The 20,352-nt window shown below is 42.6% G+C and overlaps 1 protein-coding gene across 3 annotated transcripts in view; it reads right to left on the bottom strand.

Annotated features, from left to right (window-relative positions):
- Positions 1-3,757: 3,757 nt before the first annotated feature.
- Positions 3,758-20,352, bottom strand: part of KLHL3 (kelch like family member 3) — a 164,118-nt gene continuing 147,523 nt past the window's right edge. For all 3 annotated transcript variants that reach the window (XM_043985377.1, XM_043985376.1, XM_043985375.1), the window contains 4 exons: positions 18,717-18,845; positions 13,746-13,886; positions 8,737-8,880; positions 3,758-7,675 (listed from right to left, as the gene is read on the bottom strand). In XM_043985377.1, coding sequence (XP_043841312.1) covers positions 7,647-7,675; positions 8,737-8,880; positions 13,746-13,886; positions 18,717-18,845 — 443 coding nt within the window. In that variant the 3' untranslated portion in view covers positions 3,758-7,646. The remainder of the gene's footprint in view (positions 7,676-8,736; positions 8,881-13,745; positions 13,887-18,716; positions 18,846-20,352) is intronic.

Below are 20,352 nucleotides of genomic sequence, written 5' to 3'. Positions count from 1 at the left end.
ACACAATGTATTTATTAAGAGACCTCATTTTCTTTTTTGTTTGTTTGTTTGTTTGTTTTTGTTTTGTTTTTTTTTAGTAAGGCAATTGGGGTTAAGTGACTTGCCCAGGGTCACACAGCTAATAAGTATTAAGTGTCTGAGGCCGGATTTGAACTCAGGTCCTCCTGAATCCAGGGCCGGTGCTCTATCTACTGAGCCATCTAGCTGCCCCATTTTCTTTCCTCCTAAGTAAAATGTTGTACCACACCAAATCTATTTAAAATATCATTGTTTAGTGGTATGGAAAATGCACAGTAATAACCCATTACCCTTATAAGTACACTTTTCTAAGCACATTCACATCCATAGCCTCAATTTCTCCTCATAATAGTAGGTGTGACAGAGATTATTAGTTTTATTTTAGATGAGAAGAATGAAATGCAGAAAGGCTACAACTGGCACGTTTTCAAAACTATTTGTACACAAGGTCTTTATCTATCCAAATGCCAACATAGACCCTTCCTGAAATTACCTTGTATTTATTTTATGTATGTCTTGCATATATTTTTATGTGTATATGTTGTTTTGCCCAATAGAATACCTTGCTTGAGGGGCAGAGGCGATTTAATTTTTTTGCTTTGTAGTTTTAATTTTTGTTGATTAATTGATTGGCAGAAGTTGGATTTGAACATGAATCCCCTGAGTCCCAGTCCAGCACTCTTCCTACCATACTACACGGGATGTCTCAAAGTTGGTCTAGATGGTTTTGGGTTTTTTTTTTTTAACCATCCCTTCAATCTCTAAACGTCTCTGATTCTTTAACTAACAAGAAGACAGAGGGAGGAAGAAAGGGAAAGAGAGAGTGTGGGTGTGGGTGTGGGTGTGGGTGTGTGTGGATGTATGACTTTGAGTGCAGAATCACAAGGAGCCACCAGACACAACTCCCCTATGCCATACATCTGTGACCTGACACAATGAAATTTTGGATGGATTCTCACTACTTTTGCTTCCCGCTTCCTCAGCCAAGGGTCAAAGAAAACCTCTGTTCATAGGAGAGAGTCCAGTACAACCTAGCTTCTTAAACTGTGGATTGTGACCCTATATGAGGTCACATCACTAAATTTGGAACAACAAAATGTGTTTCCATCCCCCAATTCTGGGCATTTTCACTGGCTGTCCCTCATGCATGGAATGTTCTTCCTCTTCACCTCTGCCTTCTGGCTTCCTTAAGTCCTTGATAAAGCCCATCATCGAGAAAAAGACTTTGCTGATCCCTCTTAATTCTGGTGCTCTCTGTTAATTATTTCCAATTTACTTGCATATAGCTTTTTTTATAGATAGGAGTTTGCACGTTGTGTCCTTCCATTAGACTGTGAGCTCCTTGAGAGGAGAGACAATTTTTTTGCCATTCTTTCTATCCCCAGCACTTAGTACACACTTTAATAAATGCTTATTGACTGACTGATACACAAACACATACGCCCAGCCTAGGACCCTGAAGGGGGCTGCACCAGTAAAGAAGGGTCTGTGGAGCCTAGACCAGAGGGCCTCTGGAAACTTCACAGGGCCCAGGTTTCAAGAAAGGGCAGACCTCCCTTTACACAAGAGTTCTATTTTTAAAGTTATCTGCTAAACCAAATTTTTACAAATAAAATCTTTTTTTTCTTTTTTTGGTGAGGCAATTGGGGTTAAGTGACCTGCCCAAGGCCACACAGCTAGTGTCAAGTGTCTGAGGCCATATTTGAATTCAGGTCCTCCTGACTCCAGGGCCGGTGCTCTATCCACTGCACCACCTAGCTGCCCCTCAAATCATATTTTAAATGCACAAAGATGAGTTTTCTATTTAAATGAATCCTATAGTAAAACCATCTATACAAAATTGCTCTCTGCATTCTACTGACACCCCGATCATTCTTCAAATTCATTTCACAGCCACCTTTTCTAACATAAAGTCTTCTCTAAGATCCTCCCTCCTCTGAACCCAAAACACTTTGTTGCTTACTGATGGCCGTGTATTGTAGTTATCTGGGTACATGGGATGTTTTTCCTACTAAGCTCCTTGAGAATGAGGACCATGACTTACTTTTTCTATCTCCCATAGCAGCTAGTACAAGGCCTAGCTAATGGTAGCCACTCAATCAATGTTTGCTGAAAGAATGATGCCAAGAACTGAAAGCATATTTTGTTCTGTTATAAAATTTGGCCCTTTTATTTCCCTGAGGTCCCTTTGCTGTCCTCTTCTAGCAACTGCTTTCAACCTTTTCCAGTCTTCTATACATCATAGAGACCCTCAGGGGGGAAAAGGGCCATAGCTGGGTGCTTCTGGTTTCGATGCCATGACAGAGAATAAATGACAAAAAGACAAGAAGGAAAGGAGAAAAGGTAATGAGCCTGCAGTTTTCATTACTGGGATGGGGAAGAGTCATGCATGGCACCAGTCAGTCCAAAAGAAATGCTGAGAATTGTTTTAATTGCACAGCTTTTATTCTTTATTTTATAAAGAAACATGAAATGTTGGGAACTAGAACATGATTCCTGTTAAAATCATAAATTTTGGACATTGTATCTTCAATTGTCACTGAAATTGAGCATACTTCTGCCAAATTTTCTCTTACAAGACATTTGGTCCATCCCATTCATGAATTAAAAACAGATCAAGGACCTTGCCCACTCAGTATGCTAGAATCTGTATAATTAATCAGATTTTACCAAAGCCTCCTGTGGGAAATCACAGGGGCTGAGCAGCCTCGTGCACACATGCGCATACGCTCACACACTCACTCACACGCACACACACACACACACACACACACACACACAAACACACTTTACCATCTCAATTCATTTTTTAAAAGAAAGTATTTTACACATAATATACATATGAAAACTATACAAACTAAACAATAAGTTTCATGGTGGTTCCTTATTGCCACTGAAAAGGAGAAAAAAATTACAATCTCATCACCAATGGCAAGAAGTCAGACCACTTCCAATGCATTATGGACTCTGCCAAAACTGTGATCTCAAGTTCCCAGATCCAGGCCTGGAGAGAACCCTTTTGGTGTCCCCAGCAATGGACCTGGGGTGGTAAGATTAAATGGTGTAACTGGCCTGCTGTTGCCTGCTGTAGGGGAATCTTCTTCCATTTCCAAAGAAAAGCTGGTCCTGGAGACAGCATACCCACTTGATTCAGTAGACATAACAACATAGCAGAATATCATAGATTAAATCTCTTAATAGTGCAAACACAGGAAAAATGTTCCAACCTCATGGCTTCATGATGCAATGAGGTCAAACCTTCCTTCTTCGGTCAGTAGCAAGCCCTAAGAACTCCAGCCAACTGAAAACAGGTTCAGTCTACTTCCCAAATCTAGTTTACAAGGTACAAATGGAAAGTAGAGTCAATTTTCTGATATGACTTATGTCACCTATATGGGGTGTGGGGGGGAAGGGATCAGAAAGCAAGAAAGCAAAGCTAAAACCAAGAAGACACTGCCCTATTGAAACTACAAATGTTCCTCACAGAAGGCTTAGGGATACAGTACTTTACAAATGTCATTAAACATACAGCTCAGGAAGCAAGGCTTGTAAGGTTTGATGTGTGTATCTGAAAAGTACAAACTACTTTAACTCAGAGCAAGATCGATCCATCTTTGCTGGGGGCAGGGAAAGTGTCTAATAACCAGATTCTTCCAAAATGGACACTTTCTGGTAGCAAAGTCCTCTACTTTTAGCTTCTGAATGCAAGAAGAAAATTAGGAAAGTCAGCTAGAAATAACAAAGGTCACAGGAATTTGACTTTAGAAGGCAGGACCCTCTCCCAAGCTTGATCTCATAAGCACTGTTGAGTTATGGAGCAGGATGGTGGAGCCAATTGGAAAATAGACAAGTCTAGTATTTCCTGGCCCACAGAATGCAGACCGGCTGCATAAAAGTAAACAAGCAATATAAATGATGAAAATCAAATTTTAAAGTTTAGTGTTAGTATCCAAAGCTTTGCTTCATCAGGAATATAAGAATCTACATAAAGCTCATTATATATATTTTTTCCAATTAAGAAGTGTCCCTTTAATGTTCCATAAGAAAAATCACAACAGAACAGGGATAGGGACGAGGGCTGTCTACCACAATTGAATCTGATGTGATTTTCTGCATTGAAAACTCAGGTATAATGGCTATAGGGATAAGCAGGGTTGAGACATGAGTCACACAAAGAACATCAACTTTCAACCATGAAGCCAATAAAAAGTGATTCAAAAAGTCTTTAAAATTATCTTATAAAAATATCTACATTAAAATTTTAGCCCCAAAAGCTATAGCTTCAATTCTATAAAAAGGCATTCTTTGAAAAGGATCTGGCTCAGAAATGTACAAACATTACACAACAAATATTGAAGAAAGACACTTCAAAAAGCAATGTGGGGAGGGGGGATATTGCAACTGGTCTGTCATGGACTTCTCAGGTGTTCACATTGCATAGCAAAAAAGGAGGTCATGTTGCTTGGCTTAACACTGCAACTTTTTAGATAAAGGAGAGATAGCACTGGTCACTAAGGAGAAAGACCTTTGGAATTCAGAACCCAACATCCACTTTCCAATAGGCATCTGAGCAAGGTCCCACATTGCTTGCTCAGGATCTAGTAGTTTTCTTTGCACTTTGGGTTTCAATTTAATTTCTTTGTAGCCAACAGGCTTGCAGTATTATACTCCCTAGCAGTGCCACCCCATCCTGGAAGGCATTCAGCCTTCACAGGCCTGTGTTAACTGCCTGAGATGCCTACTCTGCGGGTGCACCAATGCTAAAATAAAATCATCATTCCTAATCAACAGGTTTCCTATTGGGCTGATTCTCACCTGGCTGCAGGTATAAGCAGACCAGCCTCTGGGTGATGACATACCAGTGTTCTAGCCCCCACAGAAACATGCATGGAGATGAAATGTACATCATTCCACTGACCCCACAGATAAACAGGGGCAGTGCTCCCTGGTACAAGGGAATCCTAGGAAGCAGAAACAAAAGCAAAATCCAAAAAGCAGAAAACAGCAATGGTTTGCTTTAGCAAGCGGGCCTCTTTATGGGTAGATGACCTGGAAATGGAATTCATCTTTTGTCTGAAAGCAAGACTTGGTATCTGTAATGTACTGAAGTCCCAATGCCATCCCCCATCTCTCATGATATGGACACCCCATTCACCCATTTGGGACAAAAAGATGACAGCCTAAGCAAGGGAAGGGAGCACCTATTGCAAACAACCCCTGCCTTCAATTCATATCCCAACGGCCTGGGCTGAAATGTCAAGAGCACCAGTCTTATCCACTGGAGCACCCAATCAGAGACACATTTTGATCCCTATTATCATATGGCCATTTGTCTCCCAAACAGTATGGCCAGATATTTGAGGCTTTGCAGTGCAGTTGGCAGGAATTATGGGCAAAACATACATGCCCTAGGGAGGTGCTATTTCCATCCCAAGAAACATCTGCCCAGCACCAGGAGGTCTGATATTGGCAAAGGGCAAGGAAGAATATATGGGGTCCTCTCTGAGGGTGTTGGTATACACAGTCAAGTGCTTAATATTGACTGACTGACCCAGTGTGGTCCCAAGGTTTTTAAAGACCTATAGACAGTACTTTCAGCAGTATCTGTTTGTGTGTGTGTGTTTTTTTTAAATAATCATGACTATACCAGGTCTCTTGGGCCTATTGATCATGACCTGAAGTGACAATTGACTCCAAAAATTCCGCAGGAAAAGAAGCCAAATGCCAGCATCAGGCTGGCTTTATGTACAGATAAAGTAGGCAGCTGCCTCTTTTGGTATGATTATGAGGGATTCTGAAACACCTTCCCAACTGATGACTGAAATTCAACCAAAAGTGATTTATTCCTTTGGAGTTAAGTATTACCCTTTCTTAAAGTGCCAATGCCTCAGGAAGGATCATACATGAAGACCCCTAACACTTCTGACTCCTTTATTTTAAAGGGAGTTGAGGCAGCAATGGGAGTCTGAGTGAGGAGAGGGAAGGAGGCACAGAAATGTGGAAAGGGAAAGCAAGAATTAAGTCCAACTTCACCAATGGCACAATTCACCAAGAGCTAGCCCTGACTGGCATGTAGTAGTCTGAAGCTGTCCACCTTCTTCTGATACCCAGAGGAGACGCGTACCCCCTTTTGTCTCTGAAGCTATGATGGACAAAGACTGGGTGTGCCTGTCACCTTCTTTTCTTCCCACATTCTTTCCAGAATCATTCTAAAGAACTGCTTTTCCTGGTGGAAGAGACACATGTTCAATCCACAAAACCTAGAACCCCCACAGTAACTTCTAAAGGCTGCCAGGGGACCCTGTAACAGAGTCTGCCTCCTGAGGGTTTTGGTGACAGTCAAGCTGAGACTCTGGGGAGCCCCTGATGAAGACCACCGGGTATCACAATCAGGGAAGCTTCCAAGGCAGAGGTCCCCTGGGGGTCTTGGCCTACAGATATGCTATGTGTGTACAGAGGCACTGTAAGTCTAGATCTGAATTTGGCCCCAGCTGGAGTCACATCCCACAGCTTGGAGGTTGTAAAGGGCATCAGGATGCAACAGCAGGCTCCTAATGACACCAAGGTTGGCACCCAGAGGCAAAACACACCTTCATGCTTTTAGACGGTCATGAAAATTGGCTCTGTAGTTGAGGTCACACCATTTTCTAGGATCTTTTCATGGGCAGCAGGAAAACCCCAAGAAGGCAAGAGGCTGATTCATATAGTCAGTGTGTGTGTGTGTGTGTGTGTGTGTGTGTTTCTTTTTCCCCTACTTAAAATAAGTAACAAAAAAACCAAGACATTGAGGCAGCATTGCTTTAGGGGTTTCCAGCATTGATTCAGGGGCTTCTGAGGCAGGGAAGACCCCTTCCTAGGGTGCCTTCGGTGCTCTGCTGAGGCGTGGCTTGTGAACACAATCGTACTGACTAGCAAAGAAAGGGCACAATCCAGCTCCAAAAATGCCACAGTTCTTCTAGAGAATAAATTTACAGGAGGTGATTAATGTACATATACACAGTCACCGGAACCCTGCCTGGTCCTCAGTTCCTTCTCACGGAGTTTCCCATTTCCCTGGCTGTCCGCAGGAGACGGTCGGTCAATCACCTGATTCTGCCTCTCGAAGACAACCTCTGGAGTCATGGGTCACTTCCAACTGAACCGATGGAGTGAGGCCAGAGCAGGTTTTTTTCCATCCCTTGAGTTTTAGCATATTTGAAACATCAGTAGTAAAGAAATCCAGTAGACTTTCTACCCACCTACCTTGTTAAAGCACGGTGTTTTACACAGAAGAATTACAGTTTCTCCGGTGTCATTGTGGAACTATGAAAAACACAGTAGGCCCTTCTTTGGAGGCCACTTGTGGGGCAGGGGCAGGGGACAGCTCATTGCACAAAGTGTGCACTGCACACAAGGTGAGATGGAGGGTAGGTTTGATGGGGGAGGTGGGACGGAGGGGAGAGGGGGTTCTCACACTGTGTTACCATTCACAGCCAAGCCAGAGTAGAGGCGAGGCTCTCGCCATGACTTCTTGTCCCGTGGAATGTGATGTCATGACAAGCTGGAACAAATCAGTTCTTGTCCACAGTGTTGTGAAAGCCAAGCAGCATTCCCTCCCGTCCTCCACCTCTTGGCAGCGCAGATTATTGTCATAATGGCTTATGAATCACAGCGACACCTATTGAGGGAGTAAAATTATATATATATGCTCACAGAGACCCGATGAGTTATCATCTCTACTCTACTCCAGGGATCGTGTGTCTCAAGCACAGACCTGTGGTTTTATTTGTATAGGAAGCTCAATGGTAAGAAACCTCCCTCTATCAATACAGATGGTTGGTGAGTGACTCTGCAACTTATAATCTTATAGAGTTGCAAGGGTCACCGAATGGTTGTGACCCTCAGAATCACATAATCAGTATGTCTTAGAGGCAGGACTTGAACCCAGGCCTTTCCACCTTTGAGGACAGTTCTTTATCCCACACAACACACAAGCCACACCAAATGCCCATTTTGAAAAATATATTTTTTTTTAAAAAAGCAATCAAGGTTAAGTGACTTGCCCTGGGTCACACAGCTAATACGTATCTGAGGTCAAATTTGAACTCAGATCCTCCTGACACCAGGGCTGGTACTCTATCCACTGGGCTCAGTGCCTCCTGGCTGCCTCCTGTGGAAAACAACTTTGGATGAGTAGACTCTGAATGATCTCATCCCTTGAAACTATAAACTACCTCTTCTGTCCTTCTTTGTTTTGGGGGGGGGGGAGGGCAGGGCAATGAGGGTTAAGTGACTTGCCCAGGGTCACACAGCTAGTAAGTGTCAAGTGTCTGAGGATGCATTTGAACTCAGGTCCTCCTGAATCTAGGACTGGTGCTTTATCCACTGTACCACCTAGCTGCCCCACCCTTCCCTCTAGTCTTAATCCAGTCCCTCTTCAGTCTTTTTTTATTTATTACAAGGCATGGCTCTTTTAAGATAGAAAGATGGAGAGATTACCTGGAAATTAAAGTAATGTAAAAACAAAAGATAACAATTTTAAATTTTAAATGTGTCCTGGAAACTATAAATGCTATTCAAGTGTAAGTTATTGCTATTTCATCTTCTTTTACACAGATTTCCCAAAGTGCTTAGCATACAGCTGGGCTCAAGGTCAGCACCCAATAAGCACCTGCTGACCTGACTGAGCCTACACTTATGAAACCACAAAGATACAGAAGGAGGAGAGGCTCTGCTAACCTGCATAACTCCTCCCTGTGCTCATGTTGGTTGGCAGCAGCGTCCACTTGTCGCTGACAGGGTTGTAATATTCCACGGACGCCAGATTGCAGGAACCATCATCACCTCCCACCACGTACAAGAGCCCATTCACTGCACACACACCTGCAAATCAAACACAAGCCCCCAAGAGGTGTTACAGGCAGGAGTTAATAATAGCTCACACGTGCCTATGTACATACTGTTTTGAGGTTTGTAAAGTGCTTTGTATATGCTACCTCATTTGATCTGCACAATGACTCTGTGAGGCAAGTGTTATTATTATCTCAGTTTATAGATAAGGATGTTGAAGCTCAGAAGACGCAGTGAGCCAGTGAGTGTCATAGATAGGATTAGACCCTAGATCTTCCTCACTCCGAGTCCAGTGCTTTACACAATATTGTTTCTCAAATTCCCAGTGATGGAGGGGTGGGAAAGAAGGAGTGATTTCTATAGTCATAACTATAGAAATATATATAGAGATTTTTTTTTATGGTGATTTCCAGGAAGCCACTAATGAGCCATAATGCAGGCTCATGGTCGAGGCCACAAAGAGATTTTGCCTTCTAGAAAAGTCCCAAGCAATTTAAAAAGATAATTAATACTCCATCAAGGCTTGAAAAGGGATGTAAGACTGACATACTGTACTCTCAGGTTTATTTATACAAGATTAGGCTATGGACATTCTGAATTTCACTATAACCTATAGGATGAATACAAATGCTACTGCTGAGAGGAAAAAAAAATCTTTAGAAAGTACATAAAGAAGGTTCAGGGGCAGTTAGGTGGCGCAGTGGATAGAGCACAGGCCCTGGAGTCAGGAGGACCTGAGTTCAAATCTGGCCTCAGACACTTAACACTTACTAGCTGTGTGACCCTGGGCAAGTCACTTAACCCCAATTGCCTCACCAAAAAAACAAAAAAACAAAAAACAAAAAACAAAAAAAGAAGGAGGAATCCATTAACTTGGTGCAATATTAGCCTGGACCTAAATGTTAGTCCCTTGATAGGTTTCCTCAATTTCTCACCTATGAGTTAAGAAAATGCCAGCTAACATCATCAGTAGGCTAAAACAGTTCATTATTAAAGGGTCTTCCGTCAACTATTAAACAAACAAGCAACGTGTTTAGAATACAGTAAGAGAGCACCAAATTTGTCTCCATTAGTTCAAATCTTCAAGTTCAGATTCCAGACAAATTACATCCAAAGATCAAACTGTGATCACAAACCACTACCTACAAGGAAACGAAAAAGTTACCAAAAGACTAGAGAAAAGCAAATCTGGCCCTAATTTATTAAAAATATAGCTCTGAAATGTATATACTGGTAAGCTTAACATTGATCACAGGCAAAATTCTAGAGCAGGATTATGACATAGTTTGTAAGCACTGAGGAAAAAAAAAAGCAGTGAGCACAAGGAACCAACATGGGGTTTCTAAGAACAAATCAATGCTACAAAAAATGGATTAAGTACTGCACTATATAGAAAATGCTGTTAGTTGAAGAGATATGAGAGAACAGCTCCAACACACTCCTTCATGAAGGTGGGATAACTACAAGTATTGCACACTGCACATATTTTTCAAACTTTTCAATAGATCAACTGGTTGTATTGATTTTTCCCCTCTTCTTTTTCTTTCTTAGTATTTTCCAAAATATACTATTTGTGTAGGTGCAGGTAGGTGGCGCAGTAGATAGAGCACCAGCCCTGGAGTCAGGAGGACCTGAGTTCAAATCCGGCCTCAGACACTTGACATTTACTAGCTGTGTGACCCTAGGCAAGTCACTTAACCCCAATTGCCTTACTAAAAAATTAAAATTAAAAATTTTTTTAAATACTATTTGTTATATGGGATGATTCTCTGAAAGGGAAAAGGGGGGGGATCTTGGAGGAAACTACAATGGTATAAAACACAGAAGACATCAACAATAACTTCTTTTTTAAAAAATACTACATTAGTAAATAAAGATAAAAAGATAAAATAAGACATATTCACGTTACTCAAGGAGCTCAAAAGCCAGCATTCATGCAAAACTAATCTAATTTTCTGTTTAGATAGAGCAACTAGGCTGGTAGGTAAGGGGAGAGCCACAAAACAGGGCATAAGGATTTCAATAAGGCATCTACAAAAAAACTCCCATGATACCCTTATGAAGAAATCCATAGTGACAATAGTAGAGGTAAGCGGACTTGAGGAACTACTTAGGCAAGTGTACCGAAAGAGGGTTGATTCATAATGTGAACAATACCAGGGGCAGCTAGGTGGCGCAGTAGATAAAGCACTGGCCCTGGATTCAGGAGGACCTGAGTTCAAATCCAGCTTCAGACACTTGACACTTACTAGCTGTGTGACCCTGGGCAAGTCACTTAACCCCCGTTGCCCTGCCAAAAGAAAAAAACAAAAAACAAACCCCACAACACCAGAACAAAACTAATGAATTAAATTGACTGACAGTCCCCAGTGGCAGATTCCAAGACTTTTTTTATTGTTCTGTCCCATTCAAACACAGAAGACAAACATTTTCAGGTGACCCAGAGTTGAGAGATAACTGACACATTTGGAGAGTGAAAGGGATATAGTGATTTGGGACTCAATGCATTCACAAAGCATCATCCACAGACAGGATCCATCTCTACTCATAGGGATATTTGTCTTCTATCTGAACTTTGTGTAAGATATATCACATGACTCCCCTGAGTGCTCAGGGGGAGCAAATACATCACCCCCAGTAATGCCTTGATGGACAGTGACATTTGGTGGATTGTTGAACAAAGCCACCTCCTTGGATGTATGTGTCATGGAATCTTACATGGCCTTAACAGGTGCACAAGAGATACTTTAATGTGAGTGCAAGAAATGGCACGAATGACATCATGAAGGATTATGCAGAACTAAGAAAGGGGGTCAGCCAGAATGAAAAATACAAGGATCAGAGATAATAAATGAACAGCCTGAATGCTCTACTTTATTTCTTTGAGATTTTGATTTGGTCTAGAAGCTTACTTCATCAATACTGATTTGCAATTCATCTATCACTTATAGTCTTGGAGACCTGCCTGAGTCACTGAGATTAAGCGACCTGCCCATGATCACAGTGGTTAGGTGTCAGAGGCAGGTCTTGAATTCAGGTCTGCCTGATTCCAAATCCTACTGCCCTCCATAGACCACGGCATTGACACCCAAGAAATATCAAAATAATCAGAGGAAAGCCTCCAGAACATCAAGTGAATCTCCAAAGCAAGATGGGGGATATAAAAAAATGATTCCTAGGAAGTCGTGGACAAGAGTCACACAGGAGAGCTTGAGAAGGGCAGCACATGCACAGTGGACAGCGGGCTGGCCTTGGAAGTGAGAAGACCTAGGGTCAATTCCTGCCTCTGACACTGACTAGAGCAAGAAAGGAAATCAGCATTTGGCCTGGAATATGGAGTACACATAAGGAAGTAATGTGGCATGAACTTGGAAAAGTAGCTTGGAGCCAACCGGTAGAGCTTGTGCCAGACTGAAGAGTTTGCACTGACTCACAGAGACAATGGAGAACCAGCGAAGGGCTTTAAACATGGTCAGGCCTGTGTCTTAGGAAGATTATTTTGGAAGTTGTGTGGAAGCTGAATCGGAGAGGAGAGAGAATAGAAACACAAACCAATTAGGAGGCTATTACAATAGTTCACAGGAAATGTGATAGAGGCCTGGTCTAGGGCAGTGACTGTACGAGTGGAGAGAAAGGAACGAGTAGCGTGGCGGCAATCTTATACCCCTGAAAGCTAGCCTTTCCACCCTCTTCTGCCTCACATCAAAGTAAAAAAGATTATGAAAATGCTATCCATTTCCAGAGAAAGAAATGACAGATTGAAACATACTGTTTTGTTTTGTTTTTACTATTCTTGATTTTTTTTGGTCTGTGATTTGTTTTGCAACATAGGTAAGATGGAAATGTTTTGCATGACTGCACATATATATATATATATATATATATATATATATCATACTGCTTGCCTTCTGAAGGAGAGAAGAGGGAGAGAATTTGGAAATCAAGATTTTAAAAAACAAATGTTAAAACTTTTTGTTTACATGTAACTGAGAAAAAATAAAATTAAAAAACAAAAAGATCATGAAACCAAACTCCGTTTAGTCTACCTAAGGTTGCCCAGCCCTCCCAAGGTGGTCCATACTGTCAAAATAGGCCTCTAGGAAAAGGCTATTGCCTAGGTCCTGGAGGCTTAGAGGATACTTATTTCCTAAGTGTGGTGTTGCTCAGTGCACAACAGAAATCACAGGCATGGTCACTGGGGATGAAATGCTCACTTTGGTTACCTAGAAATGAGGAGGGAGATTCCCAAGGAATCTGAAAGCAAGGGTTTAAAGGGGCTTCCATTTTCTTCCCCACCCCTGACTGTATATTTGTGAAGGAGACAACTGTTTTAACAAACAGATTCTCAACTCCAGACTTTGGTGTTGAGGACTGGATTTGAAGTCAAAGGTACTGTGTTCGAATCCCTACTACTTTCTTTCTTTCTTTTTTTTTGGTGAGGCATTTGGGGTTAAGTGACTTGCCCAGGGTCACACAGCTAGTAAGTGCCCCCGAATCCCTACTACTTCTTAGGGAATTGTTCTAACAAGGATGTTGTTGGCACCAGAACATGGTCTTATAGAAGGAGACCTGAAGTTGGACTACCTGACTACTTGTGTAATGTTGAGCAAGTCACCTTCTTCCTCTTCTAGAGTCAATGATATCGAGAGCAGCTAGGTGGTGCAGTGGATAAAGTACCAGCCCTGGATTCAGGAGGACCTGAGTTCAAATCTGTCCTCAGACAGTTGACACTTACTAGCTGTATGACCCTGGGCAAGTCACTTACCCCTCACTGCTCCCCCCCCCCAAAAGACAGTCAATGATACCCAGTAGTCTTTCTCCCTCCCTTGGAGGCAGCATTTCCTAAGGAAAGAAACCCATTAACCATGGGAGGGAGGGGGAAAAAGAACAGCTATTACCTGCATTTCGCCGACACATGTTCATATCTGCAACTTGCTTCCAGGTATTTGTCCCAGGGTCATAAACCTCCACACTCTTCCTCACCAAGGGGCCATCATGCCCACCTGTGGCATACAGCTGCCCACTGAGTACTCCCACCCCTGAAAGAGAACATATATGTGGTCATTTGGTCCTGGCCAGTTTTTTCTGCTTATGAAACTGGAAGTGTCACGTCTTTTATTTCCATTTGCTCTAAGCAAAAGCAGTCAGAAATGATCATTCAAAGTGTTGGACTGAAACAGAACTATTTCCAATTATTGGTATATGCTGGAATATCATTATGCACACTTACGATGGTCTGAAAAAGATAAATGCAATGTAATTTCTTCAACTTCAAGGAGACGTGATTTTCTTGGTATGGGTTTGCCCCCCACTGATAGCAGGTAGCTGAGAGACAGTTTGGGGGAACTGCTGTGGCCAGGAAATTGTCACTCCATTGAAAACCTGCCAAAGAACTTCTGACATTAGCCAGGCCAGTCTCTGATAACAGAGAGAATATCGTGAGGCCTGTCCTCAAAGCCTTTTCAGCTTGGCAGGAGCTCCCAGAGAATAAGTTCCACTGACACGGCCTTCAATAACCCAGAATTCCTTCCATGGAACGGTGACAAACCAGAATGGGGCTTTAGCAGAGAAAAATGACATAATACACAATAAAACCTGAAATGCTGAGAGTAGCAAGAATAGCAGGCAAAGCACCAAGAGACCCAGATCAGTTTAATTCAACAAGTATTTACTGATCACATACTAGGTGTTAGTCTGCGTGCAGTCCCTGTGAGACAGTCACTGCCCTCAAAAGGCATAAATTCTACTGGAATGTGGCTTTTACACTAATTAGCTATATGAGTCATTTCATTCATCTCTGTAAAATGAGAGCACGGCAGTTACCATAAATGGCCACAAGAGGGCGAGCCAGTACAAAAAATGCCAGTGATTTTCATCATGAAAGCCTATATTAAAAAGCAAATCCTACTGGAATAAGCGTGTAAGGGACCAAAGTCCACTGCTTTGTGAGGCTGCCTTTCTCCCTGATGAGGGCACACAATACAGGGAATTAACTCGAGTATCACCCTTGTTGCTTTTGTTCTGCCATACTGCACTGTCCTTCTTAGTCCAATTTTTAGTCCTAGATCTAAAATTATTTAGCATCCTGGGACTTCACAGGGATTTCCCATAATAAGTCTGCTAAATGCTAAGGGGTCTCCAGTTCCTGAATTAATATAGCACTCCAAACCACTGGAAAACAATGCGTACCTGTAACTGGGCCTCCCCTCAATTTCTGGGAGCACTGGGCTCTCAATAATGGCAATGAACTGGAATGTGAGGCTAGGGCCCTGATAATACCATGGAGAAGCAGTTCATTTGTGTGGAAAGGATTCTACTCCCCTGAATTCAACCTCCTTTGTAAGACAGCTAGATGGTTCAGTGGACAGAGCATTGGGGTGGGAGGCAGGAAGACCTGAGTTCAAACCCAGGCTCAAACCTTTACTTTCAGTGTGATCTTTGGCAAATAAACTTCTGTCTGCCTCAGTTCCCTCATGTGTAAAAAGAGGATAACGATAGTACCTACCTCACAGGGTTGTCATGAGGTTCAGATAAGTTAACACATGAAAAGTGCTTTGTAAACCTTAAAGGGATGTGTGTGTGTGTGTGTGTGTGTGTGTGTGTGTGTGAGATATATGCTAGGTATTACTGGAAGAGACATCATATACACAAGTATGATATGCAAAAATATACAAAGTAAATGGGAGATGGGGAATAGGTAGGGCAATAACAACTGGGAAAATTAAGAAAAGCTTCATGTAGAAGATGATATTTAAGAAACATTTTAAGGGAAACAAGGGAGGCAGAGGTGAGGTGCATTCCTGATATGAGGAGCAGACAGTATAGAGATGCAGAGATGCAAATTAGAGTGTCATATGTCAGGAACTGCAAGCAGGCCCGTGAGCCATGGAGTACGGGAAGGGAGCAATTATAATAAGGTTGCAAAGGCAGGTTAGGGCCAGGTGGTGAAGGCCTTTCAAGTCCAAACAGAAGCTTGCAATTTATCCTCAAGGCAATAGAGCCATTGGAGTTTGAGTAGAAGTGTGGCAGAGGCCTCCCTGCCTTAGGAAAATCACTTTGGTAGAGATATGGAGGAGAGAACGTAGAAGGGAGAGAATTCAAGAAGGGAGACCTATTACAAAGAGTCCAGCGGAGCAGTGATGTGAAGAAACTGAGGTTCCATGGGGTTACGTGACTTTCACAAAATTACACAAGTAAGTGGCAGAGCCACAATTTGTAGTCAGGTCTTCCAACAAGGGCCACACCTGAAATTTGACACTGAAAATTCCAAATGAGCTCATTATACACCAGGTCATACAGCCTGACATTTCTGTAGCGTTTTAAGGTTTATAAAGCATTTCCCTACAATACCCATCTGAAACTGGCAGTATAAGTGTTCACGTTCAGTTCCCACTGTAAGGTCACTTGTATGAATTCTTTCCCTGGAGAACTTGCTGAAAAGATTTACTGGCGGATTTGCCCTTTGGCGTCTAGAGGAGTCCAGCAGAACGCCCCCAAGTGCCTCATTTACTAAGATACAAAGAGAGGTGGGGGGAGAATCAGGCTCAGAATACAGAGGGGTGTCCAACCAGGCATTAGGCTACTTCCCACAGAGGCCAGGCTTTCTTCCAAAGTACCTACTGCAACAGACAGCAGACTCCTCTCAGTATCAAAGAGCCCTCTCTATGCCGCTAAGTTGTTACAACACAACCAAATTCTTAAGACTTTCTCCAACGCTTCAGAGTCACAATAGAGGTGATTCAGGTAAGGAAGTAAGTTGTTTGGGATTTTCTTAATGGGTTTATCCAAAAGGCCTTTCCTTTTAATGGATGACAGGGTTATTCCCACAGAAGGCCAACCTTCAAATCTCAAGAGGATTGCTAACTCTAAAAATAACATTTGGAGCACAAGGCCTTTTAATAACTTCTAATGGATTCATACTGTGTACTTCTCCCCGCTATCCTCCCCACCTCACCCCCCCCCCGCCAGGCTTTTTTGGTCCAGACTTGTGATTTCATTGGTATGGGGAGCTTGCTCCATCAAAGCAGATTAGTAGCTAGTCCTCAAGTAACAGTCTCAGAGTTTGTCTGCAGGACTTGAACCCAGGTCTTCCAGACTGTAAGACTGACCCTAAAGCCACCTGAACCAAGCTGTCTGACTCTATGAATTTCACCAATTTGGTGTTTTTTGTTTTTTTAAATCATTTGTTGGAAGATGCTCAGCCCGATTTGCAGAGAGACTGCAATGTGCTAGATCCCACATATATACTATAAAGTCTACATCTTCACAGACAGAACAGGGCAACATTATTTCAGTAGCTTTAAAAACAGAAAGTCTATGTGAGTGTGTTTAGCAGAAGCCAGAGTCTGCTCATGATCAGATGCCCAGGAAGAATCCACTAAGTCCAGGCTATTAATCAGGGCAGCCTTGCACATCACCAAGAGTTTCAGTAACAAAGAGTCTGATTTCTCCCCTGTGTGTGGGAGGTCAGGGGTATCTTCTCCTACTCCTTTCCCACAGACGGCTCCTGGGAGCAGCAGCCAATGGAAGCTGCCTGCTCGGGCATTTTTCTATAAGCCTCTGAAAGATGGGCAGAAAAATAGTACAGTGTGGGCCAATGTACCACACTCCCTGAAGATTCCTCAAAAGATGAACATAACTCCTGTACTTTCAATGAGAAGCAATGGAGAAGCTGCCCAATGAAGAGCAAGTCCATTCCCAAAGGGAGGCAGCTCAACAGCCTGCCCTTCAACTTGACCTTCAATCAGGCTACATATCTGCCAGGGTTCAGTTCCTTCTTCTATAAAATATACCAAATACAAAAGATGCAAGTATTCCTTCTGCTGGCACAGACACACCTCCCTGTACACACTTTAGGAGTTGCTGTAGCCAAAAGAATTCATCTAGTTGCCAGTTATCTTGCAGCCAAACTGCCTGAACTCAGCTCTCATCCTCAAATGAGAAGTCCATCACTGAGACGGAGGGAGGTCAGAGAGACATCTTGTTGTTTGTCCTTGGTTCTCAAATTGAACCATGACATAGGGCGATGGTAGTGAATTAGATTTAAGTGAGGGAGGGCTGTGCAATCACCAACCTCACTCTCACCTTCACAGCTTTCTGAGTCCAGTGGCAAGATATACATCAGGATGACTAGAGATAGCCCCAAATATTTAAGATAACTGGAGTTAAGTGACTTGCCCAGGGTCACAGAGCTAGAAATTATCTTAGGTCAAATTTGAACTCACATCCTCCCAACTTCAGGGTCAGTGTTCTTATCCACTGTGCCACCTAGATGCCCCTGGCAGATATGTACAAAATAGGGAGAGTAGATCTACCATGTCTATTTCACAGGACTATTCTGAGAGTAAAATGCAATAAGGGACATGAACATGCTTTCAACATTGTAAAGTGTTATTCAAGTTTAAGGTTGTTATTGTTAATAATATTATGAAAATTTGGTCTACGGGCAGCTAGGTGGTGTAGTAGATAAAGCACTGGCGCTGGATTCAGGAGGACCTGAGTTCAAATCCAGCCTCAAACACTTGACACTTACTAGCTGTGTGACCCTGGGCAAGTCACTTAAGCCCTCATTGCCCCGCCAAAAAAAAAAAAATTAAATGAAATTAAAAATTGGTCTAGCTCTCAACTTCTAATGAGTTTAACTCTTCACTATCCTCCCCTCTCAATTCTGACACTCATGACTTGCTGAACCCTAGCCCCAGATGACTCTCACCACCTGTCTTCTTGAGCATGTAAGGTCTTGCTGTCTTGGTGGCACCATTACCCTCAGTAATTAAACACCCTGGAAGGGAAGAACTGGAAGAATGATCTGGCTGCCTTCACTAGAAGCTTCTAATTCTCAAAGACCTTGACACCCAACACCTTGATACCTGCACCACTGCGGCGCGTGCTCATGTCTGCCACATATGTCCACTCATTGGTCGCTGGGTTGTATTGTTCCACAGTACTGAGGCACTGGCGGGAAGCCCCATCATAACCTCCAACAGCATATAACTTTCCTGGGGGGGGAAACAAAGCAGGGATGACATTAGCACCACAGAAGCCAAGGCAATTCAGCCAGCATTGTCATCAAGTGTGCTTGCCCTGAGGATACAAAAACAGAATGAAAAAACCAGTCCTGACTTCAGGGACCTTCCATTCTACCAGAAGTCACGGAAGAAAGAAGTCATGGCAGAAAAGATTTTCCTATTGAAACCTCTGCCAAATATATTCCACTGACAGCCTAATCTTAATTTCCATCCTGCCATACTATCCACCCTTCTTTTAAATCATAGTGGGAGGGGGGGCAGCTAGGTGGCGCAGTGGATAGAGCACCGGCCCTGGATTTACTATCTGTGTGACCCTGGGCAAGTCACTTAACCCCAACTGCCCTGCAAAAAATAAAATAAAATAAAAATAAATCGTAGTGGAAGGTCCTCTTCACCTAGAATGCTCATCTGGGTTGATGCAGTATTTTTTTTTCCAACCTGCCAATGCAATCCCCCATCAAAACACTTCTATCTCACCATGGTCGGAGGTCTCTGTCAATGTCAGGTGTTTCTATTTTGTGTTTTAATAGACTATATGTTACTTGACGGGAGGCGTGGCTTCTCCCCCTTAGCACGCTTTGGCAAAATCCTAGATACTGGGGATTGGGGGATATTCCCATTTCTGGAGCCCATGCTCTTATTGATTCAGTTCAATCAATGTACACGGTCCAATAAATACATTAACCTAATGATCACAGCTGAGAGTTGAACAGGGATAAATGGACTGACTGATGCAGATCTCAAATCTTTAGCAACTAAAACATTCAGATTGCCTCCATCTCACATCTACTATTGGGTCAGGTGAATTCCCAGAAGGCAGTTGCAATAAATCTGTCAACTTTATTCTCTGAAGTAAATAAGTTTATCTGCCTTGAGCCCCCATCTATGCTCTAGAAGAAAAAGAGAATAAGCATTTATATAGTGTCATATGTGCCAAGTACTGGCTAATAAGTACTTTATAAATATTTAATTTGACCCCTACAGGAAACCTGGAAGGTAGGTACTGTTATTATCACCATTTTACAGTTGAGGAAACTGAGACAAACAGAGGTTAAGTGACTTGCTCAGGGTCATACAGCTAGTAAGTATCTAAGAGTGGATTTGACCTCAGATCTTCCTGACTTCAGGCCCAGGACTCTATCCATGGCACCACTCAGCTGGTCTCTATACCTTATACACTTCCTCAAGGATGGATTATGTCCTTGTTGTTGTTGCCCCTTCCACTAGTAAAGTTCTTAGACCCAGGGCAGCTAGGTGGCGCAGTGGATAAAGCACTGGCCCTGGAGTCAGGAGGACCTGAGTTCAAATCTGGCCTCAGACACTTGACACTTGCTAGTTGTGTGACCCTGGGCAAGTCACTTAACCCCCATTGCCCCGCAAAAAACCCCAAAAAACAAAAAACCCCACAAAAAAAGTTCTTAGACCCTCTGTACCTTAGCAGATAGTATTTGTGAGTTACTGTGGTTAAAAAAAAATC

This window comes from Dromiciops gliroides, chromosome 2, assembly GCF_019393635.1.
Source record: "Dromiciops gliroides isolate mDroGli1 chromosome 2, mDroGli1.pri, whole genome shotgun sequence".
Lineage (NCBI taxonomy): Eukaryota > Metazoa > Chordata > Mammalia > Microbiotheria > Microbiotheriidae > Dromiciops > Dromiciops gliroides.
Note: the sequence above shows the minus strand (reverse complement) of the source record. Positions and strands in the feature narration are given on the sequence as shown.